This window comes from Protopterus annectens, chromosome 4.part1 (assembly GCF_019279795.1).
Source record: "Protopterus annectens isolate FY-2018-M chromosome 4.part1, PAN1.0, whole genome shotgun sequence".
NCBI lineage: Eukaryota > Metazoa > Chordata > Ceratodontiformes > Protopteridae > Protopterus > Protopterus annectens.
The window spans coordinates 839,332,143-839,355,928 of NC_056734.1; the positions used below are offsets into that span (position 1 = coordinate 839,332,143).

The window sequence follows — 23,786 nt, forward strand, 5'->3', positions numbered from 1 at the left end:
CTTGCAAAGTTATACTTCAGAAAAGTGACTGATGCTTTATAGTTTCCCATTTATTTACTAACTTCAGTATTGCTGGTCTTCATCACTGTTCATCTCCATCTACCAACACCAGACTCTGGTTCAAGTCCAAACTACTGATTCTTCTAGTCAACTCCCCTGCTTCTTTCTGTCTCTCAAGCATTTTCTTTTGGAACACTGGAAAAGGTTTCACCACTCAAGTCTCTCTGTGACCTTTATTATCAGAAGAATGAGAAGTAGAGTCACCTTCTGTTTGCTGGCTCACTTTTTTCTTGAATAAACTTTTTTATTTCCTCTTTAACTTGTTCTGCACACAAAATGTCTTTGATCCCCAGGAAAAAAATTCTGAAGACAGCTGAACAAAGCAGCTTGAATTTCACACTTGCTTCTTAATATTCCCTGATTGCTGGGATAAATTTGCTTCTCGTCTCGCTGGTGTACAGTGAATAATTGTTTTCCACAGACACTCTGCTGACTTCAATTTTTAACCCTTTTCACTTCTGCCACAATTTTCTCAGGATCAACTTTCTCGTATGATTTTTTTTTCTTTACTAATATAGGTCTTGGCTCTTTTCTCATAGCCAGTTGGAGTGTATAATCAATGCACGCTTTCAATTAATGCATCATGTCTTTTCCTTCCAGTCTCTCGGGTACAGCAGAAAATCTCATGTTTTCTCTGCATGCTCTGTCTTATATCCCTACCATTTTTTTGAAACTGCTCATTTTGAGAAGCCTCACACTCAGCCATTTCTTTTTTCATTTCAACCTCTGATTTTTGCAGTTTCATCAGTTCATCTGAACATACCTCTCAACCTAGAAACATTAAAAATCTGGACAAGGCCCATGAAAAATAGGTACAAATCTGTATGCTGATTAACATCTGATTTGCATACATAATTATGTAACCACACCCACTCCATCGGAATTGTGGGATACCAACTTTCAAACGCAAACTGAACACGCAACCAAAATATAGCAGAAATCAAAAGAAAGTATCCAACTAATGCTCCGAGTATTAGGTATAAGCCCAAACACTGTACACGTTTCTTAAAACATACACATTTATTTGAAGTGTTTTTCGTTGCTGCTATACAGTAACTTCAGAAAAAGTTACACCATTTTCAAACAACCCTATTTTAAATAGTAAACATAATCATGTTTTTCAAACAACCCTATTTAAATAGTAAACATAATCACGTTGTTAGCATCAGATGGTATTCATGTCACAACATATCTGCATAAATTTAAAGCTGGCTAAAGCAAATTAAAATGGATGGGTTATGTTCTTACCATAACGTTCCATGTTAGTTGTCTTCTTCTCGCCTTCTTTCTTGCTGGATGGGTTCGGAGCCGATCCTCGGCTCAGACTCGGCCACTCTAAAAGCTCAAGAGTTGGTTCCACCGGCTCGAGGCTCCCCTTATATCCCACAATGCTAGGCGGTAATACCTCAGATCTCGTTTGTAAGCTAGGCCCAGCCAGGAGAAAATCCAGAAACACTGGAAAGGGGAAACCCACCTCTATAAGATGACAGAAGGAAGGTGACCTACAACCTGATGAGGGAATATATACATAACACAGTATATACATATAGAAATAGAGGTGGTAGGAAAAAAAGGTCACAATCAAACTCCTCTAGGTCTGTCCAGGCTAGGGGGAAGGAGGGTGGGACGCAAGAAAGAAGGCGAGAAGAAGACAACTAACACGGAACGTTATGGTAAGAACATAACTTCTATATGTTAAGTTGTCCATCTCGCCTTCATTCTTGCTGAATGGGACCGCGTCCCTAGCACCCTGTCCCGGGTGGCCTATCGGAACAGACTCTTGAGTACAGTGGAACCAAAATTAGCTCTGTGTCTAGAAGCTAAGTCCAACTTATAATGAGAAATGAAAGTGTGAGGAGTAGCCCATGTAGCTGCTGCACAAATCGTATCAATAGGCAGCCTGTCTTGGAAAGCTATAGAAGTAGCCAAAGCTCTAGTTGAATGAGCCTTAGGTTTGTTTGGTAACTTTTGATGCCTAATCTCATACACAAAAGAAATCAAGGATGTAAGCCATCTGGAGAGTGATACTTTCGAAACTGGAAGGCCCTTTCTGCCTTCTGCATAAGAAACAAACAGTTGGTCAGCCTTTCTGGTCTGTTTGGTCCTATCCAAATAATACCTTAATTGTCGATGAACATCTAGCCAATGTAATTTTTGTTCAGACCTGTTAGAATAGTTAGGAAAAAACACAGGAAGGTCAATGTTTTGATTTAGGTTTGCCTGAGAGGCTACTTTGGGTAAGAAGGATGGGTTGGTCCGTAAGGATACCCTATCCTTATGAAACAAAAGATAAGAGGATCGAATGCAGAGTGCATGAAGCTCCGAGACTCTTCTAGCTGAAGTAATAAAGAGTGTCTTCCAGGATAGGAATTTCATTGAACACGAAGCTGCAAGTTCAAAAGGGGGAAGAATCAGAGATGTGAGAACTAAGTTAAGGTCCCAAGAAGGAGGAGGATTTCTAATAGGAGGCTTGAGAAGAAAAACTCCCTTCAAAAAAGCTTTGCAAAGCTTGTGAGACATGATGGCAGAATCTGAGATTCCAACATGAAAGTTAGAAATAGCTGCCAATTGAACCTTAAGAGTAGAAGGAGTGGAATAGTTCGGCTAAGAAATCAAGGACCGTTTGAATGGGAGCAGTGAGAGGATCTATGTCCCTTCCTTGAGCCCAATAGGAGAAGCGTTTCCACTTACTAAGATAAATCTTCCGAGTGGAGGCTTTATGGGAAGCTATTAAAATATCTCGAACTGAGTGAGATATTTGAGGAAGCCTGGCTAAGGTTGGAATTGGAGGAACCAAGCAGTGAGGTTCAGAGAGGGGAGGGAGCGATGTAACTGACCCGACTGATGAGTCAAAAGATCTGGAACTAGGTCCAGATGCCAGGGTTGCTCCAACAGATAATGGTGCAGAAAGGGGAACCAAACCTGTCGAGGCCAGTAAGGGGCAATGAGGATCAATGAAGCTTTCTGAGCGATGGCTTTCTGTATCACTTGAGAAATTAGTGGGAAGGGAGGAAATGCATACAGGGCCAAACTTGGACTAGAGCGTCTCTGCTGGGATGGCCTGGTAGAGGAAAAAGGGTGAAATAATCTTTGCACTTGCTGTTTTGGAGAGTAGCAAAAAGGTCGCAGCAAGGCTGGCCCCACTTCTGAAAAACTTTTTCCAAGACTGAATTTTTCAGAGACCACTCGTGAGGCATGAGAATAGCTCTGCTCAATTTGTCCATGAGATTGGACGGGATGTGCGTTGCTATCAGAAACCGCTGAGAAGAAATCGCCCATTGCCACAGTCTGAGTGCTTCTCAACATAGGGGGTAGGATCTGGTTCCGCCTTGTTTGTTGATATACCACACTACAGACATGTTGTCCGTCTGAATTGCTATTGTTCACATCGGAAGAGAGTCTTGAAGGGCTTGCAACGCTAAAAGCACTGCTCTCATCTCTAGAACATTTATATGCAAGTGGCGTTCATAAGGTTGCCATATGCCCTGGACTGTCCTTCCCTGATAATGCCCCCCACCCGATCAGGGAGGCGTCTGTTGTCAGAGTAGCAACCGGAGGGGGGGGACAAAGGGTCTTCCTAGGAAGAGTTGGGGGGAAGAAATCCACCAAAAAAGATGATTCCTGCATGCTTGCGTAATCACAATGGTGTGGGACATCGGAAGTTGTTGGTATGACCATTGTGTAAAGAGCATCCATTGTAAGATTCTCATGTGAAATCTGGCTAATAGAAGTAGAGGGATAGCAGCCGCCATAATCCCCAGTACTTTTAGGACTAATCTGACTTTGATTCTGTTGCTGTGGAAAAGAAGAGAGACTAGTTTGTGTATGTCTGCTATCCTTTGGTCTGTGAGTCTCGCAGACATGCTGACTGTCTAGATTTGCGCCTATGAAGGTAATAACACGACAAGGCGACAAAACAGACTTTTCACAATTTATTGAGATACCTAGCTTTCGAAATATACGAAAGGTGTAGTCTCTGGCTAGTAGTAGAAGATGCTTGGTGGGAGCTGTAGGGAGCCAGTCGTCTAAGTATGGAAACACCTGGAATCCTTGACGTCTCAGGTGAGAGGCAACCACTGCCATGCATTTGGTAAACACCCGGGGGGCTGTGGTGAGTCCAAAGGGCAGGGCTCTGAATTGAAAGTGTCTGGTTCCCAGCCTGAAGCGGAGGAATCTCCTGGAGCGTCTGTTCATTTTTATATGATAGTACGCATCCTGGAGGTCTATAGAGCACATCCAGCTTTCCTTTCCCAATAGGGGTAGGATGGATTGTAACGTGACCATCCGAAATCTTGTTTTCTTGACAGACTTGTTCAAGATGCTGAGATCCAAAATGGGCCTCCAGTCCCCTGTTTTCTTTGGAACCAAAAAGAATTTGGAGTAGATTCAGGATCCTTACTGGTCTGCTGGAACTGGCTGAATGGCTCTTTTTCCAAGCAACTTTGATATTTCTAAAGCTGCTTGATCCCTTTGAGCGGGTGGAACATCTGGAAGGGACTTTTTTGATTGATTTTGAGTGCGAAAGAACGGAATGGAATAGCCTTCGGAAATGATGGACTGTACCCACTTGTCTTGAGTTAGAGATCACCAGGCTTCTGGGTACAGTGATAATCTTCCCCCGACTGCCTCCGAAGGTGGACAGTCGGGCAACACCTCAGGGATGTTGAAAGGGCTTATCGGAAAAAGTTTCTTGATTGCCCTGGTTCTGCGGACCCCCCCCCCCCTGCCTCTAGGGCGACATCTACCATTATTGTTCCCCTCTGCCTCTAGAGGGGAACCGACTCCAGGCAAAGCCCTTGAGATTGCTTGAACCACATCTTCCCATTTTTCTGGCCCTTGGGGTAAGGCCTAGAAGGAGTAGAAAACGGACTGGCAGAAAGAGTTTTGCCATCCGTCTCGCACCTTGTCAAGGTTTCTTTCACTTGAGGACCAAAAGGGACGATCCATCAAACGGGAATTAGTGAAAGACGTCTTAAAGGGATCCATAAAATTGCATAGATCCAGGCATGCGGCCACACCTGTACCTGCCATCAGCCGCATATGAAAGAAGGCGCATGGAGGAGTTAGCTATCGAATTGAGGGTTGCCAGCTGAGCATTCATCTTATCCTGAAAACCCGCAGCTGTTGGATCCTTTAACATCTCACTCGCTTCCTTGATCAAGTCTCTTTGAAGACGAGTGAAATGACAGAGGTAGTTCAGCATAGAAAAGGTCGCTGAAAACATCCGCTTCTGTCCATAGACCTAGATTCCTTGTTAGGTGGATGGACAGGCACTGAAGGATCAGCTAGTTCCTTCTTGGTGGCAGCAGCTACCACCATAGCATCCACAGAAACTCCTTTAGTCAAAAATTGTTTGTCTGCTGGTGCTGTAATAAACTTTCAAGGTCTCCTGGGGTGGGGTCCACAGAGTCAGGAGCCGCCCAAGCCTTTTGCTACCACCTGCATAAGGGGGTCAAAGGGGAGACACCCAGGAGGTGGAAGGGCGAGAGCGCCTCAAGGTACACAGATTCATCCTCCGAAGGGTTACCCTCTGTTTTAGGATCTCCAGGATGTCTGCAAAGGAGACATCTTCAGGGAACGGGGAAACCTTCAGAATCCTCTAAATCCGTGTCAGAGGTGACAGACTCAGGTGAGTCTATGTGCTTCCTCTTGCACTTTCTCTTCCTAGGGGCTCTCCTGCCAATTCAGGAGAGGCCTCGAAGAGGATGAGATCCCCACAGGGGATTCTTGAGGAGCTGGCTCTCTGCGGTCTGGGAAGAGGGAGTGAGTAGAAATTACCTGAGGCACCGAGGAGGGAGGGGCGGACGGAGCCCACTGTGGAGTTGAACCAGGTTCCAACACACTCCGCATGACCTCAGCACCCCTGTCAGGCAAAGCCAGAGGTCTCTGCTCCGAGAGCTGAAAACCTCCCTCGGCACCGACAGTGATGGCTCGGAGCCGATGGTCGCCGAACTCACCAGCGCACCGAGAGGGGGCGCGGACAAGGGTCCGATGCCACTCACCCCGAGCCGACGAGGGAAGTCCGCCGAGATTCTTCCAATGAAGAAAACGGAGCAGACGACTCTGCCACAGTCTCGGTCCGAACGGCGGCTCCAAACTCAAAGGAGTCGGAGGAGGAATATTTTGAGAAATCGGATTAAGCATCGACTGCTGATTCGGCTCTGAAGCATTTGGGCCAGTGCCTCGGACTTAAGAAGTCGACTCACTACCCTCTGAAGGTCATGGTCTGACAGTCTCCAGACAGCAAGGGAGATGCTGGGAGCCAAGAGACAGTGACCTAGACCTTTTCCTAGATGTCGGTTGGAACCAAGAAATAAGAGTTCGGTCTCATCGGCTCCAGCCGAGCCGATGTTGTAGCAGACTTCGAGCCTTAGGTGTCGACTCAGAAACTGGAGCCGACGACCTAGAAGGCTTGGAGGGTTTGCCGAAGAAACAGTCGGGGACCCCAGGCTTCAATAAGCCTCGTAATATAAGTTTGTTTTTTTTTCCTGCAGGACTCTAGGGCTGAAGCCATGGCATACAGCACAAGAGTCCTGAGAAGTGTGACCGTCTGTCAGAGACATTTTCTGACAGCATGAGTCACACTTCTTGAAGCCTGAGACCTTTGAATCCTTAGACATTTTTAAGGAAAAAAAGTGTAACCACCACACAACACAAACACACTGATTACACTATCCACTAAGATTAACTAAAAATTAAACTACTAAAATTAGTTTTAAAATCCCTACAAACACATCCACACCACTAATAAGGGGATGGAAGAGCCCGGAAGAACTAATAAGTTCTTGAGGAAAAAGGGGTGGATAAACAGGTAGAAAGGGTCCGAATCCACTCACTAAGGGAAATAACTAGTAAAAAACTAAATTAAAGAGACTTAAAATAACTATAGACTAATCTATATCAACTGACCTGAAGCCGGTAGAAAACAACACACCTCGATCGCTGTAGCGGCAAACGAGATCTGAGGTATTACCGCCTAGCATTGTGGGATATATGGAACCAACTCTCGAGCTTTTAGAGTGGCCGAGTCGAACCCATCCAGCAAGAATGAAGGTGAGATGGACAACTTAACATCTTATGTTACTTTAAAACTGCTATGAAAAGTCTATAAATCCCTAAATAAATGAAAAAGTAAAAAATATAAGGAAATATATAAACACATAAATAATGGATCCTTCTCTTATACAAAAAGGTAGGTACCAATATATGATTTCACTATTTCAGTTTAGTTACATTTGATGATGTACCCATCTATAAATGCATCTCAAGGTTACTAAGACTGAAACTTATTCACCTTTTCAGACTTAAGTTTCAGTAAACATATGTTACAATCATTTTTTTTTAACCAAAATATAGCATCAGAGTCCCCCTGCAGCCACTCTGATGTCCCGTTACCTGGCTATTTCGCCCCATTTACCATAAACACTAATGTGTGCATACTGCTTTACTTCTACAATGATAATTTGGATTTTATTTTTACAGCACAAAAATGCACTAAAAACAATACTGTCTCACAATGAAAATAGACTTAACATTAAAACACATTGAAACCCACATCACATCCAAAGAAAATGCATCTGGCCACTGGTGGATAAAGATTACCTTTGGGTTGTTTTCAAATCACTGGCCCCTTGCACAAAAGAAACATACATGTTTTTTTTTCTTTGATACACCTTCCTGACTTAATTATATTCCTTGTATAATACACCACACTTGTTAGACAGAGCACATTTTACATTTATTGCTTAAACAATTTTCCAGTAGACTGTACTGTAGACAATGAAACAAAATGCAAGAACCAATAATGCCAAAACTGCCCAATTCAGAACATTTCCATCATAAAAGTCTACTTCCACACCCCCACTATAAATAGAATGACACCAGTGTAAGCCATAGGCGTCTTGCACAGCTTCACACTTATTTTCAATTTCATTTTTTTGGGGTGGGGGCAAAAGGACAAAACCCAGGGACACATTTTAAACATTGCTTGTATAATTTTGTAAAGTTGCTAGAATAAAATGTGTTACTACAATGCATTTCACTAGTAAGTCTTGAACCCAGGTCCTAGGACCCTGTGCACTACAGTCAGAGCAACATGCCAGTGCACACATACAAATAAGCACTAAAATAGTAAATCTATATATCAGGAAGAGTTTTTTTAATAACTGGTGTGAATTGATTATTCATTTAGTTACATAAAGTAATAGACATAATCATATATTAAAAAAACAAACCAAAAAAACATTCCTGCTGTATTACTAAAGGCACACGATGGAGCACTTAAATATTTAGCATAAACTCCTTTTTTGTTTCTATTATAATACGTTTCAATATATATAAATCTGTTTTCTTTAAAGAAAATATATGCTAAAAGCATAGTTTTAGATCACTTTAACTTGGAGTTTACAGATTATTTAAGTGTCCCATTTATAGCATTGTTTCCCAGTCCCTCTCCCTAAATTCAGCATGTATAATGAAAAAAAAATATTATAGTAAGCTATGTAATTATGTCAGAACACTGGTTCTAGTAACATATTAGAAAGTTGCAGAAGTAACAGACAGTTGACTCCTGTAGCCTACATTACATCCAGTCATATCAAACACATCACACAGTCTTGCAGAGACCCATATAGGGACAAACACCCTGAATACGAGCTATCCCACCTAGGTCTTATCTTGATACTCAGTTAATTGAGACTATCTTGATGGGCCACATATCCACCAGTAAGCACCACTGCCTGCATCAGAATCAATGCATACAAGACAGAAATCTAACAGTAGCACTATAATAACTGGGATTGGCCAATCCACAAATCAAACCCATTATCATATTGTCCACATCTAGACTGCCCCACATAGCAAAAATTCACATCCATAGTGTCTTTGAAATCCCAGAAAATGCAAATCTAAAGTGGTGTAACCGAAAGCCACTGCTAAGCTACTCTAGAAAAGTTCCTCACATTATGAACCTAGGGATTGTTTTTTGGATTTAGAAAAACTTCCATTTAGATTCAGCAGTAAATTAAAAGTTTATACAAAGGTTCAGAAGAGAAGTTTTGACTACAATACATTAATTCCTACTTTTAAGTCACCTTCATTTGCCACACTATTCCAGACAAATTAAAACTGAAAAAAGAAACTCATTCCCTATAACATTTCAAGAATTAGGAAATAAGGCAACAATCTGGACATTCCACTATAAACTATAACAGTTTATATTATACTGAAGGTGGGAAAAATCCTTTATGAACCATACAACAGAGACTCTCAACTGTCAGAAGTTCTATAAAACAGTTACAGATTACTGAAAACCGTTACACTACAAGTTAAAATTCAAAACCATACCACATATCAAGACAAAACTAATGAAACGGCCCATTGAACAATCCAGTTACGCATCGGAACGCTGCAACAAGGAATCTGGAACATGAATGCAATCAACCATCTTCACGATCCTCTCCTCCACCAAACTACCACATCCCATAACTGTGAAACCAACCAAAACCTGACAAATCCACACCGCAGATTCCCATAAGTAGCACCCAGGCACATCCAATAATAAAAAGCGACTAATGCTCCAATCCAACCTGACACATGACTTGGTTTAAAAGCAACCACTCCTATCCACAAATAAGACACGAGGAGGTAAAAAAGAGCAAATATGTTTATATGCAAGTAGAAATAAGATTTACATGTGATTATTACGAGACTAAGAAGATAAATGCACACACACGTTACTTTTCCCCACAGAGAAGTTCCAGCCAGTGCCATTTTCACTTTTCACCGATGCATAGCACAGTCCCAGTTCCCGTTCTTTAGAGCTCAGATGTCCCATTGCCCGCATCTTGCATATTAGAGCTAGCCAACCAGTCTCATAACATTAAAGCTGTTCTATTACCACTCACATGTTAGCCGGTTCCTATTCATTTCCCGGCTTCCCGCTCGCATTTGTGGCCAGCCAGAAATGACGTGAGCTCTTCAGCTCAATTCCGACTGGCTGGTAGCCCAGACGGTGATTACGTCATCGCACATGTGAAGACATCCTCGTAGACAGCGCGAAAATTGAAAAACAAATTAAACAAAAGGGAAAAATCGGAAATGAAGGGGTGCCACTCGGAAATCGTGACACCCCTTCATTTGGACCCCAAAACTCGGTAAAAACCGAGTAATTCGTTATGGTTGGGAGGTATGCATCTGAACTATTTTGATTTAAAGCTTCTTTTATTTTTCCAGTCTTTTGTGATTTGAGTTCATATACTCCTTCAGTGTCTCATTTATTTTAATTGCCTCTGAATACACCTGATTTACTATTTCCTCTAAATTACTGGAAGTCATCTCTTGCACACCAAAGCTGAAGCTTGGACTGCTATTTGCTGAACAGCTGTTGGATTCAGCTCATTCAATGTTTCCGCTTCTCCTTTGCTGACTGATTTTAATTCAGATTCTATACATTTCTTCTTTGTTGGCATCCAGGCAGTGTCCTTACTATGAAGTAACTGAATTTTCCCAATCTAACAATGTCACTGAGTTTTTTTCTTAGTTTCTCTTTTCAGACTGAGAAATATGAAATTAAGTTGTTGATCAGTGTGCAGCCATTTTAGAAATCCATTTCTGCAAGATTCTTGCCCACAATAGATAATTTGATGATTATTGGATTATTATATTTTCATGGTGCCGAGGTGCCAGCTCGACGCCCAACCTTCAATGAAGGCACGGAAGATAGAATAATAAATTTAATTTATGTTATTTGTCAAGGTCTTATAGAATTAGGAGTTGACGGTCTACATATATATGTAAAAAACTTTTGTAAATTTTTTTTTAATTATAAATGTAAATAGGTTTTATGCTTAAAATTTAAAAGTATTCTTTAAGTATCGAAGTGATCTTAACTGCAATCGGTCTTGTCATGTGACTTTTAAATGTATTTAAAGGAAGGGGCGTTTTTTATTCAATGTGTCTGAAGAAGTTCATGGTAATTGCTAACACACTAAAGTTTTCTTGGATCTTTTTGCTGCCGTGACCGCTTTCCTTTGTTTTGGTGGAGTTTTTACGTTTTACGTTTGCATCTATTCTGACTCTGAGTAGTTTAGTTTGGCTTATAGTTTCTATTTTTGTGTTATTACTTGAGGCAATATGAAATGTGAGTTTCTGGTTAAGGTGCTGTTTTGGAGTAAATAGCATAAGCTTGTTTTTCTTTTTTTTTTTGGCATTAAGCAGCAAGTTAGAATTTTTTAGCCATATTTCAATGTCAGTAAAAGATTTTTGAGTGATTTCCTGTCATTTTGTTATGGATGGGGCAGAGAATATAAGGGCTGACTCATCATTGTACTGTATGAGAGTGGTAAGTGTTTTAGCAATATGAAGTTTATTTTTGAAAATATTATACAGAAAGTGGGCCGAGTACTAGGGAACATCAACAGACATTGGTTAAAATGCTGAAAGGTTTTGTTGCCATTTAGTTGCCTGTTGATGACTGCATACACAACTGTGAAACCAGGAAATGGAAGGGTTAATGAGTCAAGGAAAAATAAAAAAACAAGGTTGCCCTCATTTCTTTATAGGTCTGCTATGTTGGTGAAGTTAAGGAGGTGATGGAGAGGTGGCTGTGTTTGGTTATATATTTCATAAGCTGAGAGTAAATACATTTACTGAGGATTTTTGAGAGTGGTGACAGGATAGCGATAGGTCTATAGTTTGTTAAATCTGTTGAAGTACCTCCTTTGTGAAATGGTATAATAATGTTTTTTTTTTTTCTAGATGGATGAGACATAGTTTTCAGTTACTGATTGGCTGATCGGAATGGAGAAAGGAAGGGCTAGTGCTTCATATCTTTTGTGGAATTCAGTGGGAAGGTTGTCAGCAGCTAAAGTGTTTGTCTAGTAATATTTTTATGGTTGATGTTGGGATAGGCTGAAAACTTTTGAGAATAGACAGAAGTTGGAGGGATGAATTGAGGTGGTCACTGATTAGTGATAGAACTGATTGGGTAAAATGAGTGTTGAACTGAGTAGCAATGAACTCTTTGTTGTTTGAAGCAGAAGGACATGATGTAGTGGAATGTCCAGGAGGTACCAGTTTATTTAAAGAGGACCAGAAAAACTCGGGTTGTTTTGGTGCTTTTGAAGCTGGGGCTGTTTTGGAGCATTTGTTGGAGATTACTGTAGTATGATTTCTTATCAAATTTAACAAGGATCTTGGTATTGTTTCTGACAAATCTAAAATTTTGATAGGCTTGATGTGTTTTATTCTTATACCATTGTTTGCATGCTTTATATCTTTGCAACATGGGTTGTTTGGTCTCCTTTGTCAGCCATGGTGATGTATTAGTTTTACCATTCTTGTCCTAACTGGTGCCAAATCATTTAGTATTTTTAGGAAGGTGTAATTGAAGTAAGTAACTGCTTCATCTAGGGAAAATATTCTTAGGGCTGTATGTGTCTTTGTCAAATTTGGTTAAATTGTGTACTTGTTTACAGACTGTTGGGTGAACCATGTTGTCTTATTACATAGGTTGGGAGGTGGCCACTTATATTATTTGGTAAGCAACCAGAAGAGTTTATATTATGGGGTTTGTTTGTCACTATCCAGTCTGGTGAGGACTGCCTGTTAGTGCTTTTGTTGATTCTGGTGGTGGAGCTGCTTATTTGGGTGAAGCCAAATAGGTGAATAGAGTCCTTGGGTTTGCTGTTGTTTATGGATTGCCAGTGTAGGATATTTTCGGCTGTGGTAATGCTGTTGCCTGGTGGAATGTATATTACTGAGATACATATAGTTTTCTTTTGGTTGATTTTGAGGTATGCAATCAGAAGTTCAGCATTATTAAATCGTGGAACATTTAGATGGGCTGATGTTATTTCTAAGTAGTTTTTGTAACTGAGAGCACTACCACCTACTCTTTTAAGTTTATTGCCCATACTGAGTATGTTGAAACCTGGGGGGATAATTTAATTGCCAGTTATTTCTTGTTTTAGTCAGGTTTCAGTGATGATTAGAATGCCTGGGAAGTAAAGATCTAGACATGCATGAATATCATAAATATTGTTGCAGATACTTCTGAGATTAATGTTGAAAAGAATGATGTTAGATTCATTACCTGATGGGAAATAGTGCTGGGAACATTGGAAAGTAATGGGTTGACCATGGTGGGTAGTTGATGAGTGGGTCCAGGGTTAGGGTGAATATCTCTACTAAGTTTCACGATGGAGGTGGGGTGAGTACAGGTATGGAGCCTTTTGTACTCATAACTGACTTATACTACTGCTGAAAAAGTACTATCCTTAACTTTAATATATTTATAAAAGAACACATCTGAACATGTACATTGTTACAGAAAAGGAGAGATGGATGAGCGAGAGAGAGGGTTTTGTGATGTAATGTATGTGTGTTTATGATGGAGATGGGATATGATGTGGGAATATTATGTGAGTTAGTGTAGTCAGTGTACAAAACAGTAGCAATCGACTTATTGTCATTGTGAATGGAGATGGTGAGAGTTTAGATGGTGGGCAAATGAAGGCAGAGGTCTGATAAGGCTGTGTGGTATATTAATGAAGAGTGTTAAGAGAATTGAAGAGAAAGAGGTGTGGTAAAGGGCGGGAAGGTATATGCAGGATGGTATATTGATAGCAAAGTAGTGGAGAGTAATTAGGTTCTATGCAGAAAGCAATATGTGTGAGTTTGTTGGCATGGGTAGGTAAATACATGAGTTGTGTATAGATGAGGGAAGAGACAAAAATGTGTATTGATGAGACAAGAATTAGTAGTTATAAGTAGTTATGAGTATCTGAAAAAGTGCTTTTGTGGTACTGCTAAGTACTTATATGGGGGTACGTGGGTGGTTGTGTGTATATATAGATATATGATCTATATATATTATAACTTACACATGCCTGTATGTGAATGAATGGATAAAGGCTTTGGTAACTGGGAGTTTGTATGGAAAAAAGTAGGATGAGAATGTCTGCAAAGAAAATTTTAAGTGCAGCAGAAGCTGACAGAGGACTGAAATTGAAGAGGGTTTTTAATATGTACTAAATTGTGAGAGGAGTTAAAAGGTAATAAATGTAGGGGTTTGGGGGTGACTAGGGAATTGAGGGTGTGAGGAGAGCAAAGCAGACACAGATAAACAATCACAGCAGCAGGAGACAACCACTCTATGCAGGCAACATTAGCACAAGTAATGGTAAACAAACCCCATTTAAAACCATGTACATTGCTAATTATGGATTAAAAAAGTACAGTTTTGTACCTACCATAAATGTAGATGTTCGAAGATCCACATTGCTGCAGTCCTTACTTATGGGTAGTCCGCTGTCCTCGGTCGGCCCGAATACCAAAGTATTAGGCTGACGTTGGTCATGGGCACCTAGATCTGACATCAGAGCGTCAGGGTATAAAGGCGCATGACCGACGTCATATCCTCAGTCTTTTCTTGCCCCAGATGTCAGAAGGCCAAACCAGAAAGGCCACAGCCAAAAACAGAATATCTCCCAAAAACATGCCCAACAACAACCATCACCTAAAGCATAGCACCAAGTCAAACTACAGTGGGAAGGAGGGAGGTAAATTGGACTGCAGCAATGTGGATCTTGAACATCTACATTTATGGTAGGTACAAAACTGTACTATGTTCTTCATCTCACATTGCTGCAGTCCTTACTTATGGGTAGAATCCCAAAGCAACGGGAAAGGGAGGATGGTAAAATCATAAAGCATTAGGGGCCGCTAAAATGCCCTGTAAAATTGCAGTGGCAAATCCAGCCCTAGACTTAGAATAAAGAGGAAGGTGGTAGTGTTTAGAAAAGGTATGCACTGAACTCCAAGTAGCTGCCTCCAAAATGTCTTTGTAGCTACCCCTTAGAAAGGCCGTAGAAGTAGCAGTAGCCCTAGTGGAATGAGGCCTGATTCCAGCCGGAATCTCCTTACCATGATGGGAATAACAGAAAGAAATACAAAACCCAATCCATTTAGAAATAGTTTGTTTTGAAACAGGTTTACCCTGTGAACCCAAAGCAAAAGAAACAAACAATTGCTGAGACTGTCTGAACTCCTTGGTTCTGCTCAAATAATAACGCAACTGCCTGTGAATATCCAAAGTATGCAAAATTTTCTCCTCTTTATTCTGGGGGTTTGCATAAAAAGTAGGCAAATGAATAGTTTGATTTAAGGCCACACTAGAAACCACTTTAGGCATAAAGGAAGGATTAGTACGCAAAGATACCCTATCCTTATGAAAAATCAGGAAAGGCTCCACTGCCATGAGGGCCTGTAATTCAGAAACCCTTCTTGCAGAGGTAATGGCCAACAAAAAAGCAGTTTTCCATGACAAATACTTTAACTCGGCAGTAGCTGCAGGCTCAAAAGGATGTAGAGTAAGTTTTTCCAACACAAAATTGAGATCCCAAGCAGGAGTAGGAGCTCTACGTGGGGGTCTTATATTCTTTGCCCCTCTAAGAAATTGCTTAAACCAAGGATGGGAGAATAAAGGAGGGTCACAATCATAATGAGCAGAAATGGCTGCAGCATGAACCTTTATTGAGGAGAAAGACAAACCCTTGTCCAATAACTCAGTAAGATATTGAAGAGCAACACTTAAATCAGGTTTGGAGACATCAAAGTCCTTTCCTTTGCTCCAAATAAAAATCTCCTCCATTTATCAGCGTAAACTTTCCTGGTACTAGGCCTCCTGGCCTCCAAAATAACATTCAAAACTTGTTGTGGAAGCTGAGACCCTCCAGAGTCTAAAACCGAATATGCCAGGCTGTTAGATGCAGAGACTGAATCTTGACATTGAGGAAGTGACTGTCCTCTTGTGACAAAAGGTGCGGAATCAAAGGCAGAGGCCAAGGAGGTTCTCGCACTAAACTCCTCAGTAGTGGGTACCAGTGTTGTCGAGGCCAATCTGGTGCTATCAAAATCATGGTTGGCTTGTCTTGTCTGGCCTTCAAAAGTACCTTGGGAAGAAGAGGCAGAGGTGGGAAGGCATATACATGCAAATTGTTCCAACTGAATGCTAGAGCGTCCACCTTCCAAGCTGTGTGATGAAACATTTTTGTGCAAAACTTTGGCAACTGGTAATTTAGTGGAGAAGCGAACAGATCTATGTCTGGAGTTCCCCATAACACTGTCAACTGTTGAAATACATGAGGATCCAATTTCCACTCGTGAGGATCCACTATTTGTCTGCTCAATACATCTGCTAAGGAGTTCTGTGCTCCTGGTAGAAACCTTGCCTGAAGATTGAGGTGTAGATTGAGAGCAGTTTCCCACAGAATCATCGCTTGCCTGCAAAGAGGGTAAGAATGGGTTCCCCCCTGCTTGTTGATGTACCACATGACAGTAGTGTTGTCTGTTTGAATCAACACCTGCCCTGGGTGAAGGAAATCTTTGAAAGCCATCAATGCAAACTGGACTGCTAACATTTCCTTTAAGTTGATATGCAAATGCTGGAGTTTGACAGGCCACGTGTTTTGCACCCATTTTCCATTAAGGTGTGCTCCCCAAGCCTTGTCCGAGGCATCTGTTGTTAGAATCTGACTCGCCTCTGGCCGGGTCACAGAGAGTCCCTTGTTTAGGTGACATTCCTGAGCCCACCACAAAACTCCTTCTGAATGCAAGGTATTATCTGAATGACAGTGTCTAGATCTTGGCAGTGCTGAGTCCACACATTTTTGAGATACCATTGAAGCTTCCTCATATGCAATTTGGCATTGGGAAGCACCAGAATACAAGATGCCATGAACCCCAAGGCTTGAAGGACTGTCCTTGCAGTCAGCCTGGACCGTAGAGACATTTGCTGGAAATAAAGAGAAAGGCTTCTTTGTTTGTCCGGGGTCAAAAAGGCCATCTGGGAAGCTGTACTCAGTCTCACACCCAGAAAGCACATGTCCTGAGAGGGTACTAGACTGGACTTTGTTTCGTTCACAGAATACCCTAGGCATCTTAACACTGCCATCACATACTGTAGATGATGAAGAAGTTCGTCCTTTTCTTGTGCAATAATCAGGCAGTCGTCCAAATAAGGATAAATCTGTATTCCTCTTAATCTGAAAAATGCTATCACTGGAGCCAGAACCTTTGTGAACACTCTGGTGGCAGTAGATAAGCCAAAGGGCAATGCAGAGAACTGATCATGTAAATTTCCAGTCCAAACGCAGGTACCTCCTGCAACTGGGCCTGATAGGAACATGAAGGTAAGCCTCTTTGAGATCCAGAGTAACCATCCAGTGATCTTTTCCCAACAGAGGTAAAAGTTGTTGTAAAGTCAGCATCTTGAACTTTGGAATGTCCAGGTAAGTGTTGAGGATAGATAAATCCAAAATTGGTCTCCACGTGTTCCCTTTCTTTGGAACTAGAAACAGGCGAGAATAAAATCCTAGGCCCACTTCTGACAGAGGAACTGGCTGTATAGCTCCTATTTGAAGAAGTAAAGAAATTTGTTTGTGAGCCTCTATCCTTTGCCGAGGAGGGACGTCTGGCATGCCTTTGAAAGGAGGCATGGTGTGGAAATAGAACTTGTAACCTCGGTTTATAATGTCCAATACCCATTTGTCCTGGGTGACTAAATGCCAATTTTGCTTGAAAAGAGCCAACTTTCCTCCCAAAGGAGCTGCCAGGCAAGAAGAATCTGGCAGCTGAAAATGCAGTTTACGAAAGGACTGGCCCCTGCCCTCACCAGCAGATTGAGCAGGCGAACTCCATTGTCTCGGCCTGAAGGTACTCTGAGCTCTGCCTCTACCACGCCTAGATCTACCCCTAGACTGAGAGTCAGAAGAAGGGTACGTCCACCCCTTAGTAGGCCAATTTCTACTAAACTTTGGAGGTTGTACCTGCAAAAAATCTTTAACAGTCTGCATAGACTTAGCCTTGTCTTCCATTTTCTTTAAGACTGACTCCACAGGAGGACCAAACAAAACTTCAGGCTGTAAAGGGGCATCCAGAATTCTAGACTTAACATGCTCAGACAAATTCTGATCCTTAAGCCAGGCGTGCCTACGAATAACTGAACCAGTGGCAGCTACCCTAGAAGAAGCCTGTAAAGCATCAAAACCACATTGTAAAGAGTGCTTACCCACCTGTTCCGAAACATGCACTAAATCCTGCAATTCTTTACACTCTATGCCCTCTGCCAAAGCATCCACTTTAGATCTTAGCTGAGAAAGGAGGAAATTCTGATACTTCAACATATGAAACTGGCAGTTCAAAGCTCTCATTGCTAAAGTAGAAGAGGTATACACCTTCTTACCCCATCTATCCAACGCTCTAGCTTCCTTATCCAGAGGAACCGGATTCTTAACAACAGAGGCTCTAACACCCTTAGGCCCCTGACTAATAGTTTCTGGGTCCGCCCTAGGACTCTTATACAGATATTTATGAGCCTCAGGCACCCTGTAATACCTGTCCGGTTTAACTGGGGCAGGAGGCACAGAATCTGGATTAAGGGAAGCTTCCGAGAAAACATCTGAAACAACATCCAAAACTGGAGGTATAGCTAAGGGCCTATGCTGTGGTAAAAACAAGAACTCCCTAAGCCTCTTCTGAGAATCAGAGTAATCCTGTCCCTCCCACTTAAAATGCTCCCTCATGGAATGCAGAGTTTCTGAAAAAGAAAAATCCTCTGGAGGAGAAGCAGAAGGAGTGGAATCCTCTGCATCAGAATCAGAATAAGGAGGGAAATCTTGTATGTCTTCAGCAGAAGACTCTGAATCATCTGAGGCCTGCTCCAAACTTTCCAACTCTGGCTCCATCCTGGGCCTCTTATCAGGAGGGGGCATAGAACCTCTAATTAAAGTAATCAAATCCTCTGCCATTTTAAGCATGTGCTTTTTAGGCACAGACCCTGAAGAACCAGAACTGACACCAGAGGAAGTCAAAACAGACCTGCTCTTAGAAGGAGCCTTAGAAACAGTAGCAGAAGGTCTAACCACCTTAGGCATAGAAGGGAGAATAGTAACCTGAGAGGCCCCTTCAGCCTGACCTGCCTCCTGAGAGGCCACATCTTGTAAAATCAAAGTTTCCCCCTGGGACTCAACAGAAACTTCAGCCGGATCCATCTGTTCAGCTGTAGCTTCTAAAGGTCCGGCGTCCGAAACGGACGAATCATCCTGCCTAGGCTTTAAAGATTTGTCTTTGCGCTTCTTAGTAGAAGCAGGCGTCGGAACATCCGACGGCATATTATAATTACACCTCTTGCCAAAGACTAACCTAGCGCAATCTAACCTCCGTTTTATAGTGCGCTTATTAAACCTAGCACAAAACCGACACCGGACTACGTCGTGCTCCGGTCCCAAACAAGGAATACAAAGCAGTGGTAATCCCTATGCGGTATCTGTTTCCCACAAGAAATACAATTATTCACTTTTTCTGACATCCGTAAGTAACTGAGGCAAGAAAAACAAAAATATTCCCCAACGGGTACTTAGCCAACTTGGTATCGGTCTGAAACTCCAGCGAAAAATGTCAGAACGCCGAACGGCACTTGCAACGCTGCTTCTGCATCGGACCATGCGGCAAAAGACTGAGGATATGGCGTCGGTCATGCGCTTTATACCCTGACGCCTGATGTCAGATCTAGCGCCATGACCGACGTCAGCCTAATACTTTGGTATTCGGGCCGACCGAGGACAGCGGACTACCCATAAGTAAGGACTGCAGCAATGTGAGATGAAGAACATTGCTTAGTTATTAGTTGGGACATTCAAACTCATTCCTAGCCCAAATTACATTGGCTAACAATACATACACTATCAAAGTGGGAGTGGTGGGGGAGGCACTCATGGACGTTTCCTTAGCCTGAACTGATGCAGTTGCTTTTACAAACAATAAACTAAGACGAACATGTAAGCCTTACTAACAAGTAATTTAACTGGGACTGCAAACTCAATTAATAATTAAGACATACAGCAGATTTAACTTGTATTTGTGACTTTACCTGCCTTATGCAAGTTGAAAAACAAAAGTGGAATGTTGTAGTCAGGGGGTTCAGTAGTAGATGTGAAATGTCTTATTGTTGATCGTAACAGCAAAACCCAAACTGCAGTTTGAGGTTACCTTTTGCAACCTCAGAATACAGTTCTTATTTTCCAAGTTCCAATGGTGTAGTTCTTTGCAGCATTGGACTTTCATTGTTCTTCGAGCACCTCAGCAGATGGATGTCCTTTCAGCTTTAATCCATCCATAGTATAACCTCTTGCACTATGCACTACTGCTACTTTTCCTCTACTCTCCTCCCAAGGTATCCTGGGATACCTTCAGACCTGAAGATCCCATCTTCTGGTATCAACTCTATATACTCTGGTTGCTTTTGTCCAAGTTTTGTTTTTCTGTGGCTTGGAATTATCTACTCCAGTGGACCATCTTTAGCCTGAATTCACTGACATGACTTACCCATCACTGGTGGCCCTACATGGTGTAGATCATATCTTCACTGAGATACACAAACACATTCACCACAGCTCAAATCATCTGACTAACAGTTCACTCATCACAAACATGGCATGAAAGGGTTTCATCAACTTTCCAGTATCCAGCCCTAAGACATAACAAGCAGGCTAAAACAAAGATTCTGCAAACAGCATGATGGAATGGTGGTTGTCTTTCTGCTGCTTATTATAGGAAATAAACAGATTACTAGATAACTGGTAATCTGTTAGCATTTAGCTAACTAAAATGAGTACAACTCTTAAATGAGGTAAAATGGATAAAATGATGAAGCTGTATACTTATTATAACAAAAGTGTGGCCCAAATTATGCACATAAAGACCAGCCCAGTTACCCAGTTAACAAATGAAAAAAACTTCTCTCCTTATTGTGTGGCAGATATCATGCAAATACAATAGTTCTGCTACCCCACAGGGACAATATCTGCTTGTTTGTACCTCATTATATCTAGCCATTTCCCTTCTGTACAGCTGCAGATCCTTCATTTTCAGTGCCACTGTGGCCTTGGCCAGTGTAACGAGACATGATGGTTGCACAGCTTCTAATTTTTGTAGGAATTCCAGTGCAGCTGTAGGGCAGGTATTCCTCATACAAGGACTGCATATCACATGAGGCAGATGAGACGGTTCTGAAATGCTGAAAATCTGAAGCACTTTAAAGGCCGCTTCCTGTGAGGAAAACAAAACATGCAAATATAACTTAAGAGAGAGACACCATGAAAGATTCAATTAAAATGCAACACAAAGTACCAATTTAAAATATTTACAACACTTTTTTTAAAAAAGTATTGCTGCCACTGTCTCTAAATGCTTATTCTTTCTATGTTAACACCCTTCATCTGCCATTTCTTTAAATGACCTTACTGCTACTTACCCTTCTAATGTTATAGACTGCAGATGATAGGAATGATGAAGAGAAGTCCTTATAAGTGACTGAAAAAGTCAGGGAGGTTTATATCAGCTATATGTCCTCAAAACCTTAAAAGTACCACTTGTGCAATGTCCAGGACTAGCTGGAGATGTACAAGAATTGCTGCCCCATGGCAACACCCTGAGCGTTCTGCAAAATACCATGTTATAGATGCAGCTGCTAAGCATCCATTCTGGGCACCAATGCAGCAGAAACTCCCACATCCCCCCAGTGGGATGAAAATGATGACCATCAGATGTACAATTCTGTGAATCAGCATAGCAGGACTTAACGTTTCATTACGGATCTACAATGAAACAACAAGTCCTGCTATGGCATGCTATGCTATAATGAAACAACAGGTCATGCTATGCGATGCTATAATAGGTTCATAGGTTGGTACTAGGCTATCAGTCCTAGGGCCTATACAAGCCCAGCCATAACAATTCCCTGGATATTTCTTCCCACAGTATTTACTTCCCTGGACCCCTGTCTAGCAGGGCGACTGACGTGATCCCTAGGGTGAATTACCTATCTCCTATCCAATCATCAAGGTTCTTTTTGAAGAAGGCCAAGGAGGCGCTCTACTTGACATGTATGGGCAGTCTATTCTAGAGTATGGGGAGTCTCTGGGTCAGGAACATATCCCTCCAGCATGTTTTGTTCACTGTGATGACAAAAGTTTAGATCCCTGGAGTGTGTGGCTCTGAGGGATTGGGATTTCTTTAAGTGGAGCATGTCCAACAGCTCAGGTTTTGACATGGCCTTGTATGTTAAGCAGAGATCGCCTCTGAGTAGATGATATGCCACAGAGTATAGCTGGAGTTTTTTTTAGGCGGTCAGCATAGAGCATCTGCTTTAGGCTTGTGATTCTTTTAGTGAGGTATTTCTGCGGCCTTTCCAGCTGTTGCAGATGTCTTGTGAGGTACATACCAAATAGGGCATTGTACTCTATAATGGGTCTTATGAGGGATGAGTACAGTGGGACAATGACCTCCTTTTTTTCTGGATGAAAAGCCCTTAGTGATGAGGTGCGCCACATAGAAGGATTTCCTGACTGTTGCGGCGATGTGGTTATCGAAGGTGTGACCACTGTCCACCTGTGTACTTAAGTCTCTCATCACACTTTCAGTGTTTAGTGCACTGCCACCTATGTGGTAATTCCATGACTCTGGCACCAAGCATCTGTTTCTGTAAGGCCTTTTTGTAGAATATCCACATCATTTGGGGATTCAATAATGGCTCCCAGTTTGCAGTCATCTGCAAACTTTGTTAGCCGGAGTTCCTTAGTGTTGGCCTGTACTTCAGAGACAGTAGATGCCAAACAAGAGCGGTCCCAAGACTGAACCCTGAGGTACTCCACTTGTCACTTGTCTGGAGCTGGATTTGGAGTCGGCTACTTTTACAGTCTGGGTTCTGTCAGTAAGCCAGTTGACAACCCATCGAGTGATGTACGGATTTATGCCCAGCTTAGTAAGTTTATCTATGATTCCAGAGTGGGGGATGGTGTCATAGGCCATGGCGAGGTCCAGATAGGCTGTGTGGACCGCCTTACCCTCATCCACAGCTCTGGAGACTGATTTGAAGAAGTCAATCAGGTTCAGGAGACAAGATCGGCCCCTCACGAACCCAAACTGGGTGGGGTCCAGTGTTTGAAGGTTGCCAATGTCTTTGTTTATGTCCTGCTATGCTGAGACATGAAGCATCTCAAAGGAATTATGTAAAATGTAAAAATACTACAGACATAAGCTAAAAGAAAACACAGCATACAAACCTCAGTAAAAATAATTTCTACACAGTGGCCTCCACCTCCCTGCATCCCCCTATATGGTACCTTTGCTGACACATACTCAATCACTAAATATGCTACCTATAAGGCTGAACAAGGTAGCAAAACAAAAAAAGCTCACATTCTCTCTCTACTCCAAGTTACCTGACCTCAGAGACCGTATTAAATTCAACTACAGCTTATGTAATGAAACATCAATGAAAAAAGACTTTGCATAAAAATGCATGATGACAGTTTAAGTGCCAAGAACATGGGACACGAAAAGGTGGCGCTCCCCTCAATTACTCCTGCTCAACCAAGCAGCTGAGAAATCACTGAAACCACCACGATGATAAAATCAAACAATTCGATTTAATTATATAAAAGAACAAGCGCTTTCACGCACATTTGTCATGCGCTTCATCAGGTTACAATAAAAAGGGGGTAAACCCTACCCTTATATACACTATACCAAAACATTTAATAAGGCAATTAGACAATGAATAAAACAATTATGAGATAATTAAGCAGGAAACCATACCCATACATGGCAAAAGGAAACTTTTGTATCATTTAAGCCCATACAGGTTCAGTATATAAAATACATAT

General features: G+C 41.8%; 1 protein-coding gene across 1 annotated transcript in view; it reads right to left on the reverse strand.

Annotated features, from left to right (window-relative positions):
• The window catches only part of HPS3 (HPS3 biogenesis of lysosomal organelles complex 2 subunit 1), a 603,825-nt gene that overhangs the window by 331,933 nt on the left and 248,106 nt on the right, over positions 1 to 23,786 (reverse strand). Inside the window, exon 11 of the mRNA XM_044070618.1 lies at positions 20,938 to 21,168. Within this exon, the coding sequence (XP_043926553.1) occupies positions 20,938 to 21,168 (231 nt within the window). The remainder of the gene's footprint in view (positions 1 to 20,937; positions 21,169 to 23,786) is intronic.